The sequence below is a fragment of the Brassica oleracea genome, chromosome C9 (assembly GCF_000695525.1).
Source record: "Brassica oleracea var. oleracea cultivar TO1000 chromosome C9, BOL, whole genome shotgun sequence".
NCBI lineage: Eukaryota > Viridiplantae > Streptophyta > Magnoliopsida > Brassicales > Brassicaceae > Brassica > Brassica oleracea.
In genome coordinates, this window is record NC_027756.1 from 502,582 (window position 1) to 528,546 (window position 25,965).

Genomic DNA, 25,965 nt, shown 5'->3' on the forward strand with positions numbered 1-25,965 from the left:
CCCACCCCAGCTAATTCAATTTCTATGGTAGTGCCCCTGGCTATAAATCTTTCCAGATCCGCGACTACCTTTATCCCACAGAACTTTGCAAAATTTATGATAGGTTTTACGTATTTGTATAATTAAGATTTTATTAAAAATTAGTTGAAGGTCATTTTTGATTGTTAGGTCTCATAAATTATATAGTGAATTACTAGTTAGATGTATTCACTCTATTATTATTGTTATTATTTCTGCAAATGAAAACCAATGTATGATGCTAGATATCACCTACTTTAACATGATAATACAACCTTCTATTAAAAAAGGAGAAGAAAAAGACAAGTCAAAACAAACACACCACTAAGATGGCCATAAAAGTGAAACCCAAAACTTGTAAACTTTAGCCTCAAAAACATTCTCTCTCTCTCTCTCTAAGTCATCATCTCTTTGAACTTATCAGGTCAGTTCATCTTCTTCCCCTTTTTCTCTATCTCCTTGTTTCTTCTGCAATTACTTTCTCTTTTCTTTTCTTTTTAACTTTTTTTTTTGCTTTTTAGTTGATGTGTTTATTAGGGTTTTCTTTTTTGGACTTTTCAACGGTTTATATCTTTCCACCTTCTAATTTCTTTGAATTTTTGTTCCTTTTTAAAAAGGATGTCTGGCTTTTTAGAGATCAGCTCCCTAATACCTTTTAATTAGTTGATCTGGAGACTATATATTGAAAAAGTATATGGTTCCTTCTATTGGTCTTGTAGCACTTTTCTTGCTCGATTATACGTTTAGAAAGTGATCGTTTGTTCCCACTCTCTCAGATCCTCTATTGATTTAGCCTACATCGTTTTATATATTACATAGTTACATGAATATTTCTCTCTACATAGGTTTTTTTGTTCATATACTTGTTACTATGTTCTTTCAATAAGTTTAAAAAAAAAAAATTATTGTATGTGCGACTTGTGATAGGTTCCACTTTTGCGATCGTTTGTTCCCACTCTCTGAGATCCTCTATTGATTTAATCTACATCGTTTATATATATTACATAGTTCCACATCCATGCATATATATATATATATATATATATAGTTTTTGGTTCATATTTTTGATACTATGTTATTTTGATAAGTTAAAAAATTATGTGCGCTACTTGTGATAGGTTCCACTTTATGATCATGCTTTTATGTAATCACAGGGGTTGATCATATGTCTAACAGGGATTGTATAAATTATAAGTGAAGTACACATCATGGACCATCATCACTATACTCATCATGATCATGATCAATACCAACATCATCAAATGACTATTACTAACAATAATCCCTACAACACCATCATCACCACACCACCACCAAGAACAACAACAGTGGATTCAACAACAATGATAATGGATGCTGAAAAGAAGATGATGACGACGATGACCAGTAGGCCACAAGAACTAAGAAATTGTCCAAGATGCAACTCAAGCAACACCAAGTTCTGTTACTACAACAACTACAGCTTAGCACAGCCTAGGTACTTATGTAAGTCTTGTCGGAGATACTGGACTGAAGGTGGCTCTCTCCGTAACGTCCCCGTAGGCGGTGGTTCTAGAAAGAACAAGAAGCTTCCATTACTACAACCTAATTCCTCCTCTTCTTCTCCGGCCAAGAATCTCCCGGATCTCAACCCTCCTTTTGCCTTCACATCATCATCATCAACATCAACATCATCAAACCCTAGCAAGAGTGCCCATCGAAATAATAATGACCTCAGCCTCTCCTTCTCCTATCCTACTATGCAAGAAGACAAGAGAGCTCAAGGGCACTATGGTCACTTCACGGAGCAAGCTATGTCAGGAGGGCAAAACTGTCTTTTCGCAGCTCCCATGGGAATGATTCAGTTTCGTCAAGATTATGGTCATGACCACAACAATACCGATATTGGGTTTTCGTTAGATAGTAACAAGGTAGACTCTAATAATCAGAATAACTTGCTTGTTAATGGAGGAGGAAGTAAGCTGATGTTTTCATATGGAGATCGTGATGAACATCATCATGACCATGAGAGACACGATGATGGTAATAAGAAGAGAGAAAGTGGTTCAAGCAATGAGCTATGGAGTGGAATCATCCTAGGTGGTGATAGTGGTGGACCAACATGGTGATATTGGTGGACCAACATGGTGATATTGAAGAACATTGTCAAAAGGAAAAAAGACAATAAAGACAAAAACAAACAGTGACGAGCAAAAATATGTGATTAGATTTTGGAGTTTTCAGACCCGGAAGAGTCGCCTTGGGAGGAGCATGATGATTCTTCTTTCTGCTTTTTATAAATTTCTCTGTTCATTTTCTTTGTCTTATTTGGCTTTTCGTTTGCTTCTCTAGGACCTTTAAAACATATATGTCAAATCCATATTATTATAAATATGGTCTCTTCTATCATATCAAAACTTTATATGATCAATGTTAATTTAGTGTTCTTTTTAATTTAAAACGAATTAATGATGAATTGATTAGTCTATATCAATTAGGTTTCATTTTTATTTGCATGTGAATTTCATAATAACCATCAATATACTAATTACTCAAAACTTTAGTTGCGTAGAATTTTTTTTTTTTTGTAACTGAGTTGTGTAGATTTTATGGTGGTAATCTTTCTTTACAAAAATAATCTTAAGAACGTGAATAGATTTGGATATATTTAGATATACATTGTGAAATGTTTATTTCTATACTATTAGTTTTCAGATTATCACTGTGTTAAAAAAAAAGACTTATGTGAGACTTAATCCCGAAAGCAAAGTCTAATTTGGAAACTAAGGAGACCCAATTGTCCATGAAGGGAATTGCGTATCGAATACAACACACTGTGACAACAAATTTAACATAAAATTATTCCATTCACAGATGTGACATAGTCTGCTTATTATAACACTATTCCGTTCACAAATGTAACATAGTATTCTTATTATATTATTATTTTTGTAATGAAAAACACACACAACAATATACCTGCTCCAACTAAAGACTATTCCAATCACAAATCGTTTTCTCAAATACCCACTGAGATTCTATTTTTATTTGTTTTTATTCTCAGTGAGAAGACCGACGATGACTTCGGTCTTTGCATTTTTTACCAAATAGAAACACTCATAGATAAAATCCTGGAAATATTAGTCAAAAAAATCCTGGAAATATTGATCATTTTCTTACTTTAAGTGGTATCAGTCTGAATTTTAGAGCATAATTATTGGGAATTTTAAGGGTAGAGTTCTTACCGGAATATAAGATCTCGTCTCTTAACTTTTAACTAAAAAGACTAAGAACTAGTTCTTAAATAAAAGTTTTAAAAACCGATTTTTAATTTTTTTAGTTAAAAGTTAAGAGACGGGTTCTTATATTCCGTTAAGAACCCCTCTCTAAGAACCTCCAGTAATAATAGTCTATATGTTTTTTTTTCAATAGTCTATATGTCTCAATAATACCCTATACCTCAAATTAAGCATTTTAGACGCTAACTATTAGATTACTACCATCCACTTAACGCCTACCATCCACTTAACGCCTACCATCTTTTCTACACTAATTAATTAAAATGCACAAGACGAAGACATCAACAACCACCTTTGTATTTTTTTCAGTGATTGTAAGTTGTACCATTTACTTTTAAGGAAAAATGTCAAATTATACTGACTTGTCACCAATAGTAGGATTCATATATATTTCAACAAAAAGGATGGTGCTAAAAGATGCATTAACTTAACTAATAACACAAAATCATGCATAAATTTCAGTAGTGGTGCTACTAAAGTAATAAGAGTAGCTAAGAGCATGATTATGGTGGTGGATGGAGGGTTTTTACGCGTGGATTCCACCATCGTTTTGCAAAAACCGTGTTTCAATATGTCGCCAAATAAGAAACGTTTTACAGGGGTTTGTTGTACTATTTGCGGGCCCCACAGACACGTGGCGGCCCGCGATTGGTTTATTTTTAATTTTTAATTTTTTTTTAAATCAGAAAACAAAAAAGAAAAAGAAAAAAAAATTTAAGAAATCCAAAAACGTTTTTCACCGATAATCATGCCCTGTCTGTGGTGGCTCCAGTGGGATTTTCGAATATAAGTGGGCATTTGATCCTGTTGATCATGGGATGGATGTCAGGAATTGGCTCTTTACGGGCCTTAGGCTTGGGCTTTATGGCCTTCCTCTCAACCCATTACGTCGCAACTACCTTTTAAATGGCAGTGGCTGGTTCGTCTCTCTAGTGCTTAATCCATTACCCGAAGACGCAACTTGCGATCGAAAACCTCAGATAATGGAAGAGAAAGCTCCTCATTGCCTATCCCAATAGATCTCATAATCGATATCTTCTTGAGGCTGCCGTTGAAGTCAATAGCGATATGTACTAATACATACCAAACCATGGACATAAAACATTGCCGGTGATATGTAACCCTAGCACCAGACAAGTCTTGCATTTACCCAAAGTGAAGACGAGGAGACTTGATGTGTGGAGCATGTTTGGAACAGTTCAAAGTATTGTGCATGACACAGTTCAAATCTTATGATCGGATTGATAAACAGTTCAAAGTATTGTGCATGACACGGTTAAGGATGGACGAGATTTTCAAGAGCATAAAGTTCTGACATTAGGAACTCGAAACCCGTCATGGATCGAATGCTCGAGTTGCATACGGCATTATGATTATTCACCACCTGTAGAGATATGCATCAATGGCGTTTTGATTATTTTTGCTGCTATGTTTTTAAATTTTTATTATGAAATCAAATCTAGATGTTTTACTTTTTGTTAATCGCACTTTATAAAACTTCAACGTTCATTCACTTACATTTTTAACAAACAAACAAACTATACTCGGTGCTAGTTTTGGATACTCAAAATAAATCCTGCAGAGTCTTAAATCAAGTAATATTTGCATGGCAATGATTTAGATTATTTTTGGCGGATATACCAATTAGATCTTTTAAAAGAAATATTTCATTCATGACCTAATCCCAAAACGATCGATATATGTATAAACAAATTCTATAAGACAAAAGAAAGGAGTTTTTTTTCTTTTTCTCAACAAAAGAAAAGGAGTTAAACCGCTCTTTTAGTCTTCTTGTCGCATCGCCAACAAAAGGTAATAAACTGAAGAGCACTTCACAAAATAGTTTCACAAGACCCAATAGAGCAACCCGAAGTAGCCGATATTTTCTTCTTTGTATTCTTCGGTTAAGTTTAGACAATACAAATAATAACTATATAAAAATTAAATAAAAATCTTGATAAGTGATAATATATTTTAAGTACGTCCACTCAGGGCAAGATAATATTTTGATAAGGAACCAAACAATTGAATTGGGTTTATTTGACCTAAAATAAAGTTAGGTTATGTCTTTTTTTTTTTGTAACACATATTTTTCCATAAATAAAGAAGGCCTCAGACCCATTGTCGACCCACTAAAGATTAGAAACAAATGAAGCAGAAAGAAAGAGTTTGGCTAATCGATCGGCTTCCACATTGGAAGACCGAGGAACATAAGCAAAAGAGATCTCGACAAACACAAAAGAGAGTTCTTGTATATCTTTGACGATACCAAAAATCTCTTTCACCTGTGCGTCGTTGTTGATAGCTCTGATGAGCGTTGAGTTTTCAGAGAGCATTCGGAGCTTGGAGAGCTCGAGCTTCACTGCATCGATGATACCTGCACGGAGCGCAAGTGCTTCCGCAACAATTGGTTTGATACACTGCGTCGGTTATGTCCCTCTAATTGGTTTGATACATATATGTACCACATCCAAGGATTGTAACTTGTTATATACAATATTATTAAATTAAAGGTACTGCTGTAAGTCAAAACGTACCACTTGCATATAGTATCTTTGACATCAGTTATAGTGCATGTAATAGTAAATTCAAGTCGAGCTTCATTGCATGAAAGAAGAAACAAAAATAAGACAAATAATTAAATTAGTTTCGTGATACACGGTGAATTAACCAAAAGGAATATGCGAAAAGCTTTATTTGCGTAGGACCATCCCATCCACTTTTCATGTGTTTACTTGATGCGAAATCGTGTATGTAGTACGCATGCAATAAACACAAACACGCACACGTATCTTTGATATCACTTTATTAGTGGCTAGTGCATGCATGTTATAGTAATTTCATTCCACTAATTTATTTAATATATGCGTGTATGTGACTATGATAACACTGAGTACAAGTGAGGTAGTTAGGGTTTGATACGTAAAACTCTTCGACTGTCTTTTAGATGTGCAAATTTTATGAATTGAAACTTCTTATAACTTGTGACATTTAAATGTACTATTATGTACGAAGGTGTCAACATCAGTACGTAGTTACGTACTAGTGCGATGACGACTCTGCAACTTTATAATTAGGCCACTCCATATCCAAGTGGAGAGAGTGATTAATGACATAAATAAATAGATAACGAATATTATTATTTCACTACTAAAAATGATTTCAAGAACATCGAACGTTAACTATCTGGCACCCTTATAATTTCTATATATGTAACGCCCCAAATTTCATTGCTCAGCAAACAAAACATTCATTCCACCCTATTTAGGGTTTAAGGTCGGGTTCTCGGGTATAGTTACATGGCATCAAAAGTAGAAGCAGGGAAGCTAGAGTGGAGGATAAGTGTTGACAATGAGACAACAAAGAGACTAGTTCCTAAGTCAGGACCTAGTGAACGGATCTTTATTTGGCTAAAGGGGTTGATAACGAAGACTTGGAGGATTGGGGCAGATGATCCGGCCAAAGTGGTTCACTGTCTGAAAGTAGGACTTGCACTTTCATTAGTCTGTATCTTCTATTACATGAGACCTTTGTATGATGGAGTTGGAGGAAATGCTATGTGGGCTATCATGACCGTTGTTGTCGTCTTTGAGTCCAATGTTGGTATGTAAACCAAACCCTAACTCAATAGTGTTTTTTTGTTGGTCAAAAACTCTATGGTTTTCAACTTTCTTCTATAGTGAGTGGAAACTATGTTGACCTATATGTATATGTATCTCCTCCATGTACAATAGGAGCAACATTCTCCAAATGTGTGAACAGAGTGGTGGCAACTATATTAGCTGGATCACTAGGCATTGCTGTTCATTGGGTTGCAACTCAATCAGGAGAAGCTGAGATTTTTGTGATTGGATCCTCTGTTTTTCTCTTTGGTAATGCTCAAAACCCTAAAAATTAAGGATTTGTCTTTCTTCACTTGCAAGTAACCAAAAAAAAAGAAACGATCTTTATTAAATTTTCTTTTGTGGGTTTGATTCTTGGCAGCTTTTGCAGCTACTTACTCGCGGTTTGTGCCGTCATTCAAATCCAGATTCGACTATGGAGCAATGATCTTTATCCTCACGTTTAGCCTTGTCTCAGTAGGGGGTTACCGAGTAGATAAGCTGGTTGATATGGCTCAGCAAAGAGTGTCAACCATTGCAGTTGGAACATCTATATGCATTATCATTACTATCTTCATATGTCCCATCTGGGCAGGAACTCAGCTTCACCGTCTTGTTCAACATAATTTTATAAAGCTTGCCGACTCGTTAGACGGTAAGGGTATAAGAAAATAAAAAACTTGTCACGCAAGGTTCCCTCATTATTAGCTAATATCCGCGCTGATTATCATTAAAACTGCAGGCTGTGTGGCAGAGTACTTCAAGAAGAGAGACGTCTCGACGAATGAGAATGAATATGAAACTAACACGAAGGTTCAAGGATTCAAATGTGTACTAAACCCTAAGGGAACAGAGGAAGCAATGGTAACTTCACATATTGTTTTTTGGTGATAATGTAAAGTTTTTACCTTACTGATTTGCAGTTACTTATGGCTATTTTTTTGTTAATCTCTTAAGGCGAATCTAGCCAGATGGGAACCTGCACATGGAAGCTTTAACTTCAGGCATCCATGGCAACAATACGTAAAGATAGGGGCTGCTATGCGGAGATGTGCTTATTGCCTTGAGAATCTTAGTATCTGCATGAACTATGAAACGGAGGTAACCCTTTCACATGTGTTATCATAGTTCAGACGCTGTGAAACTAAAACTAGTGTCTTCTGCTTTCAACAGGTACCAGATCAGGTCAAGAAGCATTTTAGAGAAGCCTGTATGAAACTCAGCGCAGCTTCTTCAAAAATCATGAGAGAATTAGCGGATATCTTGAAGAACACTAGAAGATCTTCAAAGATGGATTTTCTAGTGTTTGATATGAACTCAGCAGTACAAGAGCTTCAAGAGACCTTAAAAACTATTCCAATCCAAACCAACAAACCTGAAGAAGAAGAAGAAGTTCCATCTGCTGAGGACAGAACCATACCGATGACCCTACATGAAGTCCTTCCAGTTGCCACTTTGGTTTCCTTGTTAATCGAAAACGCAGCTAGGATTCAAACAACTGTGGAAGCAGTGGATGTACTCGCAAGTCTTGCAGATTTCAAACAAGATTCAAAAAAGAAAACTGGGGACAACAACACTAACCAACCACCACTAAGTTCTTAAATCACTTTCAATTACACTACATGAAGATCTTAAACCAAGTTTTCATGTATATATATATATAAGCCTTTTAGTATATGGTTAAGGCCAAAAAGCAAGTTATAGAACTAAATCTTGATAATGAAATCTAGAGAATCCTTACATTGTCACCATAGAAAAAACAAGATCATAGCTAAAAACATTGTCACCATAGTCTGCTTATGTACATGATAGAATCTATGTTCACTTGCAAACGCAAGACTCAAACGCCTTCACCTTTTCTTGAGGGTTTTAGTGCCGAGGTTCAGAGCCAAATCCTCAACAGGAACCTTGATCACATCGGTTCTAACACCAATGTCAGTAGCATACCTGCTCATACAATACATCCCAGCAGTGACCGTTGCTACACCAACAGGATTGGGAATCAACAACGTGAGAGGCGAAGAGAGGAGCGCAGCCAAAGGAGCGCCGAGAATAGAGCTGGCTTGACCGCTTCTCCCAACACCGTTCTTATCAAGAATGAGCAACCCCGTCTTGCAGTAGAGAGCAAAGTCTTCGCAGTTGTTCTGGAAGACGTCGTAGTTGCCGAACCCGTTCTGGAGAAGGTGCATTGATCTGTGGACGACTGTTTGAAAGGGATCAGATGGAGCGGTTGTGCAAGTGCCACCGCGGACTCTAGTCAGGAACATGGATGAGCTGACACCGTAAGTAAAACGGTAGAGAGAGCCGTTCTTGAGGAAACAGTCGAGGCAAGAGAGGAGTACTCCGCTGTTCGGTTGTTTGAATCCACAGTCAGGGTATGTTGGGCAAGGGGGTTCTGAAGAAGAAGAATCATTATTAACCTCTGAAGAAGCTGTAGAAGAAGAAGAAGCTTTCAAGCTTTGCTCAGGTTTGAAATGAACCACCTTACAACCACCAACAAACACACCTGTTGAAAAATGCCAACCAAAGCAATCAATCAACATAAGCATCACTAAGATTGAAGATCAGTCTCATTCACAACCATAAAGTCACTAACTTTGAAATGTAAACAAAAGCAACAACCAAAGCAATCAATCAACATAAGCATCACTAAGATTGAAGATCAGTCTCATTCACAACCATAAAGTCACTAACTTTGAAATGTAAACAAAAGCAACAACCAAAGCAATCAATCAACATAAGCATCACTAAGATTGAAGATCAGTCTCATTCACAACCATAAAGTCAATAACTTTGAAATGTAAACAAAAGCAATCAAAATCTCTTTGCTAATCACTATTGACTATGTAAGAGCAAGTAAACATCATAAAGTCAATAGCTTTGGTAAGAGGAAACCCTAATAACCACAAAATCGGAATCAATTTCACCAATTAGCAGACAAAAGATCATAAAGTCAATAACTTTGGCTAGAGGAAACGCTAATAACCGCAATTGAGAGATCAATTTCACCAATTAAGAAGAACCCAAATCGAGGATGATGATTCATTACCGTGGTGAGAGTAGGCGAAGACGGCTCGGTAAGTGTAGATGTGATCGCCAGGTTTAAGCTCGTCTCTATCAACCTTATTCGTAATCAGATTCATTGCTTTCTTGCTCCCTTTGCTTTGGAGCAGAGGAGGATGATGAGGAGATTCTGACGTCAGCGGCGGAGATCAAACGAAGCAGGAGGTTAGTTGAACAACCTCCGTTACGGAATATTCTAACGGCGTTAACTTTTAGTGACTGACGAACTGATGACGACTGCTTGCTTGCAGGGGTGATATGGTAAATGTAGCATGCGTGTTTAATCGCCCCATCGAGGCTTTTGTGAATACGACGACGTACTACGGTGTTTATCTAGGATTCTTAAATTAATTTTGTTAATAATGATGGGGACAAAAAAACATACAGATGATATGGCCAATGATTCTGCTGTTTAAGCAACAAGCTGATTGATGAATATGTCTGTTTTATTAATTTAGATTATGTTTCTACTGAAATAATGATACATGAAATAATATTTTTCCTAACAACTTTTAAAAGAAGTTTGTAAGAAAGGTACGGTTACACGTAACATATGAAAGATCTCTTAACATTGGACTCTGAATGGGCTTAAAGTGTACGTTTTACGGCCCAATAATCGAATAAGGCTTGAGTCAATCTCAACAACTAATTGATTAATTAACCAACAGTGATTAACATTTTTAATTGATGGAATACGCATATCATTAATCATATTTTTTACTTTCACATAGGAATATAACAGATGGAGTTTTTTATAGTATAATCAAATATATAATTGCACACTCTAAAGGCTATTTAAGCTATATGTATGATTTGAATTTTGAGATAAACAAAAAAAAAAACTAAAAGCGTAGTGGAGCTAGAGGAGAATCAATTCAATAATGAAAGAAACTTCGAGGAACCTCACTTTTTGTTGTAACCGATGATTATATTTATTTAAAATCGAATATGCTAACAATTAATATGCTGAAACCAGGCCGCAGATCTTCAGACAGCACTCCCACTGACAGACGTTCGCAGAGAAATTAAAGAGCCTTTAAAACTAGTAAAGAACTTTTGTGTGTTTTCTCATTGGTTATCTGTCTTATTAAAACCTTAAATCATTTGACTTTGCTTCTCTAATTAATTTAAAGAAACCAACGTTATTAATTTAATATACTAATGTGAAAGCAAAATGGAACACACGACTGAGCCGTACGGGAAAGGCAAAGACAAAGACGTAATAACGATTTAAAAGAAAGGGTATTATAGTAATTGTAAAATAAGGAATGGTTAACGTTCCGTTTTCTTTTTGAACAGCGAATCCAAAGGGACCACCATCACCCCACTAATACGGATACCAAACCTTCTCTTTTCTTTCTGGAAAGCAAAACAAAACCACAAGAAGAAAGAAAGTAATATATTCAATTCAAATATATATCAAAACCAAGAAATAAAGTCAGAGAAAGAAACCAAAGACTTGTCCACACCACTCTCCTGTCTTGTTTCCTTGTTACTGGTACTTGCACGAATCCAAAACTTTGAGAATAAAAACTTCTGCTTTGTCTCCAAGCAAACTTTCGGTCAAAACCATATATTTTTTTTTAATATTGAAATAGAGTTTCCTCTGCTTCTTGAATTTTCAATGACCAAAGCCTTTTAACTTGGTGTTCTTGGTGTTTAGGTAAGAGTACTCTGCTTTTTTTCTACATGCTCTGTTTCTCTCTCACTTTCACTCTGTTTTTTTTTTGGTTTCTGGGGTTGTATTATTCATTTATTCTCAATTCTTTACAGATCTTCCATTGATATCTTCTTTTGTTTTATAGAATAGACATCAAACCTTCATTACAATCTCTAACAACCGCAATTTTAACTGTTGTTTGACTACAATTTTGTTGCTTGGTTTGTAATTTTCCTCAGGGTTTAGGTAAGAGTACTCTGTTTTTACATGCTCTGTCTCTCTCTCACTTCTTTGTTCTTTAGATCTCCATTTGATATTTTCTTCTGTTTTATAGAATAGACATCAGACCTTCATTACAATCTTTAAAGACCGCAACTTTAACTGTTGTTTGACTACAATTTTGTTTCTTGGTTTGTAATTTTCTGCAGGGTTTTTGATAACTGTAGCTTCGTTCCCAAGCTTTTTGAATCAATGGAAGAGGAGAAGAAGTCTTTATCTCCGTGGTCGTGGTCCGTTGACCAATGTCTGAAAGAATACAACACAACACTAGACAAGGGTCTAACCACCGAAGATGTCCAAACCCGCCGTCAGAAACACGGTTACAACGAGCTAGCCAAGGAGAAAGGCAAGCCCTTATGGCATCTCGTATTAGAACAGTTCGACGACACCCTCGTCAAGATTCTCCTCGGCGCAGCGTTCATCTCTTTCGTTTTAGCCTTTCTAGGAGAAGAACACGGTTCGGGTTCGGGTTCGGGTGCAGGGTTCGAGGCCTTTGTTGAACCCTTTGTGATCGTTTTGATTCTGATTCTAAACGCTGTGGTTGGTGTCTGGCAAGAGAGCAATGCCGAGAAAGCGCTCGAGGCTCTCAAAGAGATGCAATGCGAATCAGCAAAGGTTATCAGAGACGGAGTTGTGTTGCCGAACATCCCAGCTAGAGAGCTCGTCCCTGGAGACGTAGTCGAGTTACATGTTGGAGATAAAGTCCCTGCTGATATGCGAGTCTCCGGTTTAAAAACGTCGACGCTGAGAGTCGAGCAAAGCTCCTTAACCGGAGAGGCAATGCCGGTTTTAAAAGGAGCTAACCTTGTAGTCGTTAATGATTGCGAGCTCCAAGCAAAAGAGAACATGGTGTTCGCGGGAACGACCGTAGTCAACGGAAGCTGCGTTAGCGTCGTCACAAGCATCGGCATGGATACGGAGATAGGCAAGATACAAAGGCAGATCCACGAGGCGTCGCTCGAAGAGAGCGACACTCCTCTGAAGAAGAAGCTAGACGAGTTCGGGAGCAGATTGACCACTTCCATCTGCGTCGTCTGCGTCCTCGTCTGGATCATCAACTACAAGAACTTTGTCTCGTGGGATGCCGCTGATGGTTCGTTCAAGTTTTCTTTCGAGAAATGCACTTACTACTTCAAAATCGCCGTGGCTCTCGCCGTGGCAGCGATCCCCGAGGGCTTACCCGCCGTGATCACGACGTGTTTAGCCCTGGGGACGAGGAAAATGGCGCAGAAGAACGCGATTGTGAGGAAGCTGCCGAGCGTGGAAACGCTCGGCTGCACGACTGTGATCTGTTCAGACAAGACAGGGACTTTGACTACTAACCAGATGTCTGCAACCGAGTTTTTCACTTTGGGCGGTAAAACAACGGTCACTCGAGTCTTTTCGGTTGATGGTACGACTTATGATCCTAAAGATGGTGGGATTGTTGATTGGGGAGGTTACGAGATGGATGCTAACTTGCAAGCTGTTGCTGAGATATGTTCGGTTTGTAATGATGCTGGAGTGTTCTATGAAGGGAAGTTGTTTAGAGCAACAGGTTTGCCTACTGAAGCAGCTTTGAAGGTTCTTGTTGAGAAGATGGGTGTTCCAGATGAGAAGAACGGTGAGAGTATCCAGGAAGCTACAAATGATTCAGACAACGGTAGCTCAGTGAAACTAGGTGTGTCTCAATGTCTGATTGGTAAACGTTGTCTTGATTTATTTGTTTATTGATCTTTTTTTTTTACCGTTCTTGGTAAACTAGCTTGCTGTGATTGGTGGAACAAAAGATCGAAAAGGCTTGCGACATTGGAGTTTGATCGTGTCCGTAAGTCCATGAGTGTTATCGTGCGTGAACCAAATGGACAAAACCGGCTTCTCGTTAAGGTAAACACAATCACTTCTTGTCTGTTGAAAGCTAAGAGAATTTAATTCATTTTTTTTTAAATGTGTTGTTTTCTAAGTATTTTAAAGGATTTGTTGGAGATTTTAATGTATTTGTCTAATTTTTATGTTTAAATAAATTTGCTAGAAATTAATTATTTTAAATTCTATAACCTTTTGAATCATTATACATTAAAAATCGAATAAAAACTTGATTAATGAACATAATAAAAACAAAACCAATATAGTATTATATAAATAGAAATTTTACGTAAGAAAAATCAAATAAATACTTTCTATAGTGAACTTTCCATTAAATTTCATTTAAATTCAATTGCTACAACATCCACAAAAAATGAATAACACAAAAGTTTAATAGAATTAGAGAATTGCTAAACTGAATAACAATAGAATTTGGAGGAGTTTAAGAGAATGATTATAAATATTTAATCCAATAACATAATAACTTTTAAAATTGATGAATAACATAATTGAATTATAGTAGAATTTAATGAAACCTAAATTCCTTCAAATTCAGTCCAATTTCTAAATTCAAAACCCCACATTAGCATGTTAAGTTGAAAATTTCTTTTTAAGCATTCTCTTTTTTTTCTTTTCTTTTTTGCAGGGTGCAGCTGAGAGCATACTTGAGAGAAGTTCATATACGCAGCTTGCTGATGGATCTCATGTAGCTTTAGATGAATCTAGCAGAGACGTGATCCTCAAGAAACATTCTGAAATGACTTCAAAAGGGTTAAGATGTTTAGGGTTAGCTTACAAAGACGAACTAGGGGAGTTTTCAGATTACACTTCTGAATCACATCCTTCACACAAGAAGCTTTTAGACCCTTCGTCCTATTCAAACATCGAAACAAACTTAATCTTTGTTGGAGTTGTTGGTCTCAGAGATCCTCCACGTGAAGAAGTTGGAAGAGCTATTGAAGACTGCAGAGAAGCTGGAATCAGAGTGATGGTTATCACTGGAGATAACAAATCAACGGCTGAAGCTATTTGCTGTGAGATTAGATTGTTCTCAGACAATGAAGATCTTTCTCAGAGTAGCTTCACAGGCAAAGAGTTCATGTCTCTTCCTGCTTCACGGCGGTCTGAGATACTTTCCAAACCTGGAGGGAAAGTGTTTTCAAGAGCTGAGCCAAGGCATAAGCAAGAGATCGTTAGGATGCTTAAGGAGATGGGAGAGATCGTTGCCATGACAGGTGATGGTGTGAATGATGCTCCTGCTTTGAAACTAGCTGACATTGGTATCGCCATGGGAATCACTGGAACCGAGGTAAAGAAACTAACTAACTTAACTGTAATACAAAATTGAGAGTTCAAACTTACCATTCTTATTCATTCTGAGGGGTGCATATTATGGTATTTAATAGGGTTCGGTTAGTGTGGATTATTCGGTTCGGGTAGTTCGTTTGGTTCGACATAAATCTTACTGATTTAACCCAAAATAAAATTTGGTTCAGTGTTCGGTTAATTCAGTTTTTGAGAACTCAACTTAAATTTTTTGGTTTCGGTTAGATTTTGGTTTCATTTTGTTAAAATTTCGGATAAGATTGGTTATTTGCGGTTAAATTCGATTAGTTCATTCAAAATTTGGTCAGTATAGTTTGGGTTTGGTATGGTAACAATTTTTTTAAACCTACGGAATCAAACCGAATTCATAACCGAAATAGCAAAAAAAAAAAACCGGTTCGGCTCGGCTGGTTCGGACAAATTCTAGGCCTAGTATTTACTGTATACTGTTGAACATTTTCAGGTTGCCAAAGAAGCTTCAGATATGGTTCTTGCAGATGATAACTTCAGTACTATCGTCTCAGCTGTAGCCGAGGGTCGGTCCATTTACAACAACATGAAAGCTTTTATCAGGTAAACAAAAGAGCCTTACATGCAAGTAACTGATCTTGTGGTAAATTGGTAATACCTTTCTTCCTATGCAAGTAACTGATCTTGTGGTAATAAATGATTTTCATTTCAAGGTATATGATATCATCTAACGTTGGAGAAGTCATCTCCATCTTCTTAACCGCTGCATTGGGGATACCGGAGTGTATGATACCGGTTCAGCTCCTTTGGGTTAACCTGGTAACCGATGGTCCTCCAGCTACAGCTTTAGGCTTCAACCCAGCTGATATTGACATCATGAAGAAGCCGCCGCGCAAAAGTGATGATTGTCTCATTGATTCATGGGTTCTTATTCGGTACCTTGTGATTGGTTCTTACGTTGGAGTTGCAACCGTTGGCATCTTTGTCTTGTGGTACACGCAAGCTTCTTTCCTCGGGGTTAGTTTGATCACGGATGGACATACGTTGGTCAGCTTCACTCAGCTACAGAACTGGTCTGAATGTTCTTCGTGGGGAACGAACTTCACTGCCTCTCCTTACACAATCGCTGGTGGGCTTAGGACAGTGGCGTTTGAGAACAACCCTTGTGATTACTTCACTCTAGGGAAAGTGAAGCCTATGACTCTGTCTCTCTCTGTTCTTGTGGCAATTGAGATGTTTAACTCGTTGAACGCTTTGTCTGAAGACAACAGTCTCTTGAAGATGCCACCGTGGAGAAACCCTTGGCTTCTTGTGGCTATGACCGTCTCCTTTGGGCTTCACTGTGTTATCCTCTATGTTCCTTTCTTAGCTGATGTGTTTGGGATTGTGCCTTTGAGTTTCAGGGAATGGTTTGTGGTTATTCTTGTTTCTTTCCCTGTGATACTAATCGATGAAGGTCTTAAGTTCATTGGAAGATGGAGAAGACAAAGAATCAAGAACAAAATCAAGAAGACGATGTAAAAGTCTGATTAAACACACAAGACAGTAGTAACGTTTATATTTATTATTCTTTTCTGAAGACTTTGTATTTTGATGTAATCTCTATTACAATCTTTAGTTGATTCAACAAGTAATTTCTGACAAGTTTTGTCGTACCCACAACAAACTAGTTAATTACAGATTCTCTCAAACTCCATCAAGACATCAAACAAAATCTCTGATGTGCCTCTTGTAACCAACATCTTGCTTGACCAAGACCGTCGCGTCAAGTGTACCAAACTTACCCAAAAGTTTTAATGGGCCTAAATTTATCACAAATGGGCTGGTTTTGGATTTGCGAAATAAAAGGTAACTATCAGCACACAAAACACCTGATTAGTGGAAAAGGCTTTTAAAAACAAAAGGGTGGCTGAGAGCATTGGCTTGCTAGCTTTTTAGCCTTTGGGGATCAAACTTTTGGAAGTTATTTCAATGAGAAAAAAAAAAAACAAAAGGGTTGGGGAATGTAATACTTTTATTTGGTCGAACTAGAGCAGTAAATGAAGCATACTAAAGAAGAAATGAATGCTTTAGCGTAATTTTTCTTGTCCGCGAATGTTTTTGCGTCTCAAATTATAACAACATTTTTTTATTTATGGTATTCTCCTTCAGTTTCGTAATATAATTAGTTTTGGCTAAAAATACAATTTAAAAAAAAGTATCATTTAATACATATATTACATATTATTAATCTATTATAAATAAGTATGTATATTTTTATTTAACACATATACTAGATATTATTAATCAATAATTATCAATAAATACAAAAAGTTATATAGAAATCTAAAAATAATTTATATTTTGAAACAAAAAAACATCTCTAAAACTACTTATATTATTAAATAGAGGGAGTATGTAAAGTTGTTACAATTTTTGTTTGGGACCATCCGTATAATTGTAGGTGTGGATTTATGAAGGTGCCATTGCCTTGTCCTTATTTTGCATGAGACATAAAGAGCGCATTTATAACTCATATTGTGTAGCTCAATGTAGTAGATCATACTTAACCATTTATAATATATTTTGTTATTTTTCTCTTAAAATTAGGGAATTCTATTATATAGATGAAACTTATTCAATATATTTCTTTAAAATAAAGTTCTTCAAATTTAAAGTGAAAAAATAATTTTTTTTCTCTAAATATAGAAGGAAAATAGTAATTTTTATTTTACAAAAAGAATATAGATGAATTAGAGTAGATTTAACTCTAAGAGCATCTCTAATGTAAAACTCAATTTTTTCCTTCAAAATGGAGTAAAAGTGAAAATAGAGTAAAATTGCTCCAACTCTGCTTCATTTCCCGCTCCATTATGAAGTGATGAACAAACAAAAAATAAACTACTCCATTTATGGAGTAAATTTCATTATGGAGTGAGATATGGAGTTGGGTTGGAGCATTCATTACTCCATATCCACTTTTACTCCATTTTAAAGGAAAAAATAGAGTTGGGATGGAGATGCCCTAAATACTATAACAAAATTAAAAATAACAATGGACTAGAAATGTTCTTCAACATATATAATACTTATTTCATTTTACTTTGACATTTTTCACGCTTATCAAAAAATGCATTTATATTATTATTAATTATAATTATTTAACCAATAGTATTTTCAGATAATTTAAATTATTTATAAGGTCAATACAATTTGCATTTATTATCAAACTGAATGATATGATAAATTGTACTCTCCACGTTTTTTTTTAAATGTCAATTTAACGTTTTTCATGCATGTTAAAAATGATTGAATATTTAAGTTTTTATTAATTATATATATTTGACCAATAATATTTGAGATAACTAAAAATACTTATAAAATCTATACAATTTGTAATTAATAATTATAATTTGCATTAAAATTTTAAAGTGATACTGTAACAAAACAAAAGTTAAAATGACACTTGAAAAACAGAAGGAATATTGAAAATCTAAACTAAAATTATTGGGAACATCTATGGTCATAGACAGTGGCGTGATGTTCCAAGTGAAAAAATACCCCATGCCATAAAGAAACAAGAGCAATGTCTTAGCATTGACCTTTTCCACTAATACTTCCAATTAGCTAAGACCTGATTTTACATATCATAATATATCTGTGCGCATATAATTATTGTGAATAATTACGAACTATATACACCTTACACTGATGAAGGGTATTTAATTTTGATTAAAATTTTTTTGAGGAAACTAAAAAAATATACTGTAGATGCTTCTCAGGTGTATATCACTGTTTAAGACTGGTGTGTGTTTCTATTATGCAAATGAATTAAAAAAAAATTTGAAAGCTGCAAATTAATTAATTGAAACGTTCATAATTGAGGAAGTGGGAACTTGCCAAGGTACCTAAACAACTATTTTCAATTTATATAACTAACTATTTCTGACGACTTTCTCTTGCCTTCTTAATGATCTCTCAATTGAATATCCAAAACTTCCAATTAAAACCTACATTCTACACTTAATTACATCGACATTCAACAATAAATAAATACAATATGTCATATTACAATATTACAAAAGACAAGCTAGGGTTTTAGAATAATACGGTGGTTCAGATCTTCTTAAAGCACAGCTCCTCCTCATCATTCTCTCATCATTAGGAACACCATCTTTCAGCACCATCTATTTCTATCTCTACCATCACTTTCTCTCCCTAAACTATCTATTTCTATCTCTACTTTATCACTTTCTCTCCCAATTAATATACACAAGTCTCTACGATATAATTGTTATTGTGAGTATGAAGATTGAAAAGGCTATTTCCGTTGAGGGGAATGTTGTTTGGATCGAGGATATCATCATATGCATAATGCATACATATAATTGTGCATATATGTAATTCTCGGACCAGGCTTCATCCCCCTCAACACGTTATTGCCTTCAATCACCAGAAACCACAAAACCTAATTATTCCCTTTTCGTATATGTGTGTAAGACAATCATCTCTTAACAATATTTTTTCTTTTGGGTCTCTATATTTTCATCCTTTCATCCTTTCTATGGTTACTTGTTTAATGGCTTACACTGTGTTTCTATTGATTTTTATAATAAATATGTTTATATAATCACCAAAGATGTTCAGTTACAAACTGTAATTGTTTCTTTCACGTGATAATCTCATTAGACATATACATTGGCAATGTGCATTTATCAGAGTTCAACACGTGAATGACCGCTTTTGTTAAGTGAGCAAAATTTGTTGAGCAACTCATATAATGCATGGATAGTGGATTAGGTGAAAAGACTGTAGGTTTCACCGAAGAGTTTATGTGGGTTTAGAGAAAATCACATGGTAGCCAAAAATTTATTTATTTTATGTTGCGTTATGTAATACAAAAGTCATGCTACATCTCTAGTCGATTTCCTAGTTATAAATTAATACAATAACACATTTTATGTCGAAATAACAAATATCGCAAGATTTTGCCAAGAGTAAGGAGTATTTTGATAGATATTCCTAAAACTAAATAACTTTCAGTTGCAATTGTGTCACTTTGGTTAGTTACTTAAAGTTTACATCTAACGGGCTACAACTAGCTAATGTAATGTGGTTATTATTTTTTTTTGTTTTGATGACCGTGGGGTTCCCAGGCGGTAAGTCCAGACTAATCCCCACGAGGCCTTTCACCCGGGCACGCACGGTTATAGGCGGGAAAGTGGCCAAGGCGACTCGAACCCAGGGCGGGCACTCCAGCCGGAGTTCCAATACCACTAGACCAAGAGCTCTTGGTAGCTCTTGGTCGTAATGTGGCTATTATGTGAAGTGAATTGTATAGATAAGTTCTTAACTTACTGAAGCTTTTGACTATGAGGAAAAATAGTTAGAAGAGATTAGAAGAGTCTTTTGTTTTTACTTTGTCAAATTGCTTAATCTTTTTGTCACAACTTTTCCAAGTATTTATTGAGATGTGACATCTTCTCGCGATAATTTAATCGCGACTTTCTGCATAGACATAAATGCACATGTGCTAATACTGGATGTTGGTCTGAACCAAAAATTTGTGTTGCTCATCGGGTAATGTAAATATCAAGTTTTTAGGTTTCGAACAAAAAAAGAGAAAGGATAAGATCTGATTCAGTTATACACACTAGATTTATTTGGGTACAATCGTTTTGCTTTAATTACAACTAGAACCTGATCCGCGCGCTAGCGCGAATTTGAATTTTTCGGTTTTTGGTTATTTATTTAACTAAATAATGTATTTGTAATATTTGATGTATTATATTCACCAAATAAATAATTTTTTTTTGTCATCTTAAACCATCTATTTACGATGAATATTCGATATCATATAAAAAATTGAACAAATAGACGTAATTAGAGAATTGTAGACGATATATAAAACAATGGTTATTAATGTAAAATATGAAGAAATAATATATTATGACTTAATATGGCATAAAAGATTATAAATTAGTTATACATCTTTAAAGAAAATAAAATGATTTTTAAACTTCTATGAAAAATTTAACATATAAAAAGGGCGATGAATTAGTCATCAAATTGTAAATAATTTCATAATTTTATTATAAATTATTTATAGTCTTTGTTTTTCGTCAAGATAATTATTAAATGTCCATAACATTAATATGTTAAAAGACCATATTATGAAAACCCATGTTGTAACCGTTTTTTTCCAGGAAGTGTAACCAAAAAAAATTACATTTAACTCTTTGTTTTGTTTAAGTTTGTGTCGGTAAAAGATTAAAAAAAAAATCTCTCTTTCTTTTTCAATGTTCAATTTGAAGCTTATTATGCGGAAATCATACGCAAATATAGGCAATTGGTTGGAATCTCAATATCTTTATATTCTTATAAATTTTAAATTCATTGTTTCCTTTTCTGCAAGCAAATCAATTGCCGAAGTAATAGATCAATTAGTTGGAATCAAATCTATTCTTATAATTAGTGTAATTATGGTTACAGTTTCTATATTTAATAGATACATTAAAGATACGACATTGAAGATATTTTGTTTTGATTAATAGAAGATATTGGATTTTGAGTTTGTATTTATTGATTTGTTTTTTTATACAGTTTAGATAATCAATGGGATGATTTGTTGGTTGATACATCTTATAAAGAAAACGAAAACTATAGGTGGTTTGAATATTGTACATCGATCGATGCATGATGTAAGTTGACTATATAAAACTTGAACATGATCATTTCAAACTAAAGTATAGGTAGGTTATATGCATTTGTTATATTATAGTTAATATATTTTAAATATTACATAAGTCAAGTGATTCACGTTTTCGTAAAAATAAAACTCAAATTCATTATTGGAACGTACTTGTACGTAATAAGCTACGTTAAATATGATGTATTTTTAGGTTTATTTAATGACATTAAGTTTAAATTTGATTAAAGAAAACTCATTAATTTAACTGGAAAGACAAACATTAAAATGGGTAGGTTTATTTAATGACATTAAGTTTAAATTTGATTAAGAAAAACTCATTAATTTAACTGAAAAAGACAAGCATTAAAATAGGTTTTTTAATTTAATTCTCAGTGGCATTGAAATGTAAATAAGTTAGAAAACTTAAGTGTATTTTTTAATAGGTACTTCTCTTTTAATAATAGAGATTTAGAAGTTATGACTGATGTACAAAAAGAGATGCCATCCTTGTTTTGATAAAAGTAATTGCTTTTGCGTTTATTATTATTATATTTTTTGGTTGAAAGAAATATTAAATTTGTCCTATAAGATCCATGTTATGATATGCTTTGCACCATGTTGAAGATCTGTTGTAATCTTTTTTTTCCATAATCTACATAATTTGTGTTTTCTACGGTTTGAACTTCAGACTTTATGGTGTAGATGCATTAACGAACCTTTAGTCAAACCACTTGGCTAATGGATTTCCACGCATAAGTTTGTCTTTAGAAAACGAATTCTATTTCAAAAAGAAAAATGACTAATTTCCCAAACAATTCAATATAGTACAGCCCACAAATAGCTTCCCAAATAATAAGGCCTACTTTACGACCCATTCTACTTTTCGTTGGACAGGTTAACAAAATATCTGAAGTTACATAAACGAAGCACTACCTTTTGACATATTAAAGTATTTAATTTATTTTGGGTGTAAATTAATGTATTTAATTTCAAGTGGGAATTTACCTTTATTATTTAATGTTTAATAACATTATTCGCTAAATATTCATATTCCAACAATCTATGAGGTTGTGGCTTCTCTGTACAATGATTCGTACTTCCATGTAACAATAATAAAATGTCTATTCAAAAGTTTTAATTGGAAAATATATATCAAAACTGCGTTATATTGACACCACCAATTTTGTCGAACTTTGGCTTTTTTTTGTGTTGTCATATTACTGGGTCCATTTAAGTTTCTTTAGCAGAAATTGATATACAAGCAATAAAAAGATAGTTGTGTGGAAAATACTTTGTGGTAAAGACTAAAGGCAACATGTGTATATAATTATATATTAATAATATTTAATACTTTGTGGTAAAAAGTTCATCGATAAGATTCCAAATATGTAAATCAAACGCTAGCTTTTGACTTTTGTTTATTGATACGATACGTTTCAAAAACAAATATAATTTAATTTGGAAAAAAGTAAATATACGGACGACATGACCGGCCATTCCTTTTTCGCCGGTTTGCAAGAATCTAATTTCCCTACCACTACACCACCACTTTACTTTTTTTGGTTCTTTGTCTTAATGATTCTATATTTCTGTTGATATATCTTTGGAATAAATAAAACATTTTTTTTAACGCTGGATAATTATGCTATTACAACTATGAGAAATATTACAGACGATTCTACAGCCGACATTTCTACCTGCCGTATTAGGATTCACGCCTGACTGCATCACCTGAGCCGCCCTATGGGATCCATGCTTGACGGTACTCCTTGCGCCATGCTGCAGATATCTTGTAAGTTTTTTCTCCTTTAATTCGCATAATTCCGTCTTCTCAAGGAATTGAAACTCAGACCTCTTGGTGTAAAATCATTAATGAATCCTTGGTCAAACCACTGGACCAAAAGAGCTTCCACGGCATATTTTTTTCATTACATGAAGAGAAATCTATACTTACTAATGATACTACTAACAAAACCACATTTTAAGCGACATCCTAGCAAAAAAAAAATTATCCCCAAACAATATTATCTATATCTATGTTTAGTAGAATAATTAAAAACTCTTTGTGAAAATATGATTTATATTTAACCTAGTAAAACATTGTTCTTAATTACTTCTTAGTTCCTATACTTTGTCTCTTGGTACTACTAAATGTATACATTCGCATACATTACTTATATCCGATTATGGGTGTCATTATCTCCGTTAATCCACTAATCCAGGGTTTAGCTGGATTGTCTTTTAAGTTTTGATGATGACACATAGAGAAAAGAACTAAATAAAGCACCTAATAATACATACAGGATAAGATTGAACTTTTCCTGAGTGCTTAAATTTGAAGTAAAGAATATATTTTCTTAATTATATCATTATTCATTATGGAACTAAAATTCGGCACATATAAAGCAAATTATGCGCACCAACTTTGCTATATATACAAGAAACGTCTTCTCTTATAGAACAATTAAAGAGAACAAATGACAAACATAAAACATTTTCTTCACCACCCTCCAAGTCCTACAACCTTCCAAGAACAATTTTCATTCACTTTCTAGAGAAATCAAAAGCTATTTTCCGGGGGAAAACCAATCAATATGGGAGAGACAGAAACCATGAAGACAAACTAAACCTTAATACATATATATTATCTATATACTAATATTCATCCAATGGGCAACGGAGACAAACTCATCAGTCACTGGAGCTTCCATATTCCACGCCTCCATTATCATCATAATCATAATCATCATGAGCATGATCATGAAAAGGTACCAAAAGGGTGTTTGGCAGTGAAGGTAGGACAAGGAGAAGAGCAAGAGAGATTTGTGATTCCCGTTTGGTATTTTAATCATCCTTTGTTTGGACAACTCTTGAAAGAAGCTGAAGAAGAGTTTGGATTTGCTCAGAAAGGGACAATCACGATCCCTTGTCACGTTGAAGAGTTTAGGTATGTTCGAGGACTGATCGATCGGGAAAACTCCAAATTTCTCGGTGCTTATAATACTCTTGGCCACCATCACCATCACCATCCTCATCCTCATAACCATCTCATCCGGTGTTTTAAGGTTTAATGGTATTCTTATATATACTAAATAATTGTCTCATGTTATTGTTGATTATAAATAATTGTCGTTCTCCATATCTTATCGCATATGTTGTGTGGATTCTTGTTGTTGTTCAAATGTATGTTTTTACGATGATTAACTGTAAGCTTGGCATGATAATATTGAAAATAAACATTTTGTGATGATAATAGTCTAAGTTCGTAGGTTATTGTCATGGTGATATATGTTTACTCAACACACTTTTCTTTTTGGGGAACATGGGTCGTCCGGACCCGAAAACCCAACTAATAGATTTCGAACCCGGGATGCTTAGCACTTTAGCTAGAATTCTCAGATTGTAGCTTTTCCAACTTCTACAATATATTATTCATTTGGATGAAGACGTGATTCAATTGTCATTTCATATATATACCCTAAAACACAACTTCTACTTTGCTCTTACATTGATAAAGATATGTGAAAACAAGTTTCTTTATATTTTATAAAAAAAAATCCTTTTAACTTTATTTTTATCTGATCAAAATTTTCTTTAGTTCTTGTTGTCTTCATTCAATTTTGACGGTCATAAAAGAAACAACAACTGTTATACATAAAATAAAACTTTAATCACACTTTTGGTTAAAGGATAAACTTAATATAATATCTAACTAGATTTTGATCCGCGCATCCGCACGAGTGTATTTTTCAAAAATATGTTGCTATCTGTTTTTATCACTATTTACGATTGGGCAAAAAACTCGAATCCGAAGAACCGAACCGATTCCGATCCAAAAAAGTAGTACTAAACTCGAATCAAAATTAATTAAATATCTGAATTATTCAAAATTTTAGTATTTAGAGAACTGAAACCTAATCAGATCCGAACCAAAGTATTTTGGGTATCTGAATCCGAAATAGATTTATATATTTTTATATATATTAATTATTTTTAGACTTAATGTACATTAAACATCCATAATATATATGATAATTTTAAGTTGGGTTAAATACTTGAAAATATATACAAATAGTCAAAAGTAAATATCTAAAATAGTTAAAGTATACTCAAAACACCAAAAATACTTAAAATACTTATTGATTCTCTGTCCAAATATTTAAGCCAAACCAATTTATATGTTAAGTTTAGGTACTCTAACATATGTTATTTAAATTCATATGTAATATATTATTTTGTTTTTTAGATTTTGAG

General features: G+C 34.4%; 5 protein-coding genes across 8 annotated transcripts; 4 read left to right on the forward strand and 1 right to left on the reverse strand.

Moving 5' to 3' along the window:
• The first annotated feature begins 338 nt into the window (after positions 1 to 338).
• On the forward strand, positions 339 to 2,438 carry LOC106313864 (dof zinc finger protein DOF4.1). Of its 2 annotated transcripts, none has more exons than XM_013751786.1 (2): positions 339 to 442; positions 1,173 to 2,438. In XM_013751786.1, the coding sequence occupies exon 2, from the start codon at positions 1,227 to 1,229 to the stop codon at positions 2,124 to 2,126; it is 900 nt and encodes a 299-aa protein (XP_013607240.1). In that variant the 5' UTR covers positions 339 to 442; positions 1,173 to 1,226; the 3' UTR covers positions 2,127 to 2,438. The 2 variants fall into 2 exon arrangements, with proteins under 2 accessions (XP_013607240.1, XP_013607241.1); XM_013751787.1 differs by having other exon boundaries at positions 1,195 to 2,438.
• Positions 2,439 to 6,595: 4,157 nt separating this feature from the next.
• Positions 6,596 to 8,500, forward strand: LOC106317752 (aluminum-activated malate transporter 10). Its single transcript, XM_013755522.1, is given in 6 exon segments — positions 6,596 to 6,899; positions 7,031 to 7,168; positions 7,281 to 7,553; positions 7,641 to 7,798; positions 7,856 to 7,999; positions 8,072 to 8,500. Coding segments are annotated over 6 exon segments (1,446 nt in total).
• An 85-nt stretch (positions 8,501 to 8,585) lies between these two features.
• On the reverse strand, positions 8,586 to 10,146 carry LOC106315798. The gene is made up of 2 exons (XM_013753621.1): positions 9,948 to 10,146; positions 8,586 to 9,404 (listed from the first exon to the last, which is right to left on the reverse strand). Exons 1-2 carry the CDS (start codon positions 10,039 to 10,041, stop codon positions 8,749 to 8,751), a joined length of 750 nt encoding a protein of 249 aa, XP_013609075.1. The 5' UTR covers positions 10,042 to 10,146; the 3' UTR covers positions 8,586 to 8,748.
• A 1,192-nt stretch (positions 10,147 to 11,338) lies between these two features.
• Positions 11,339 to 16,685, forward strand: LOC106319002 (calcium-transporting ATPase 2, endoplasmic reticulum-type). Of its 3 annotated transcripts, none has more exons than XM_013757191.1 (6): positions 11,339 to 11,459; positions 12,050 to 13,560; positions 13,645 to 13,766; positions 14,392 to 15,054; positions 15,535 to 15,644; positions 15,755 to 16,562. In XM_013757191.1, exons 2-6 carry the CDS (start codon positions 12,093 to 12,095, stop codon positions 16,560 to 16,562), a joined length of 3,171 nt encoding a protein of 1,056 aa, XP_013612645.1. In that variant the 5' UTR covers positions 11,339 to 11,459; positions 12,050 to 12,092. The 3 variants fall into 3 exon arrangements, with proteins under 3 accessions (XP_013612645.1, XP_013612644.1, XP_013612646.1); XM_013757190.1 differs by having other exon boundaries at positions 11,401 to 11,624; positions 15,755 to 16,685; XM_013757192.1 differs by lacking the exon at positions 11,339 to 11,459 and adding an exon at positions 11,647 to 11,867.
• Positions 16,686 to 24,158: 7,473 nt separating this feature from the next.
• On the forward strand, positions 24,159 to 24,958 carry LOC106315641 (auxin-responsive protein SAUR32). Its single transcript, XM_013753437.1, has one exon. It carries the CDS (start codon positions 24,381 to 24,383, stop codon positions 24,780 to 24,782), a length of 402 nt encoding a protein of 133 aa, XP_013608891.1. The 5' UTR covers positions 24,159 to 24,380; the 3' UTR covers positions 24,783 to 24,958.
• The last annotated feature ends 1,007 nt before the right edge of the window (positions 24,959 to 25,965 follow it).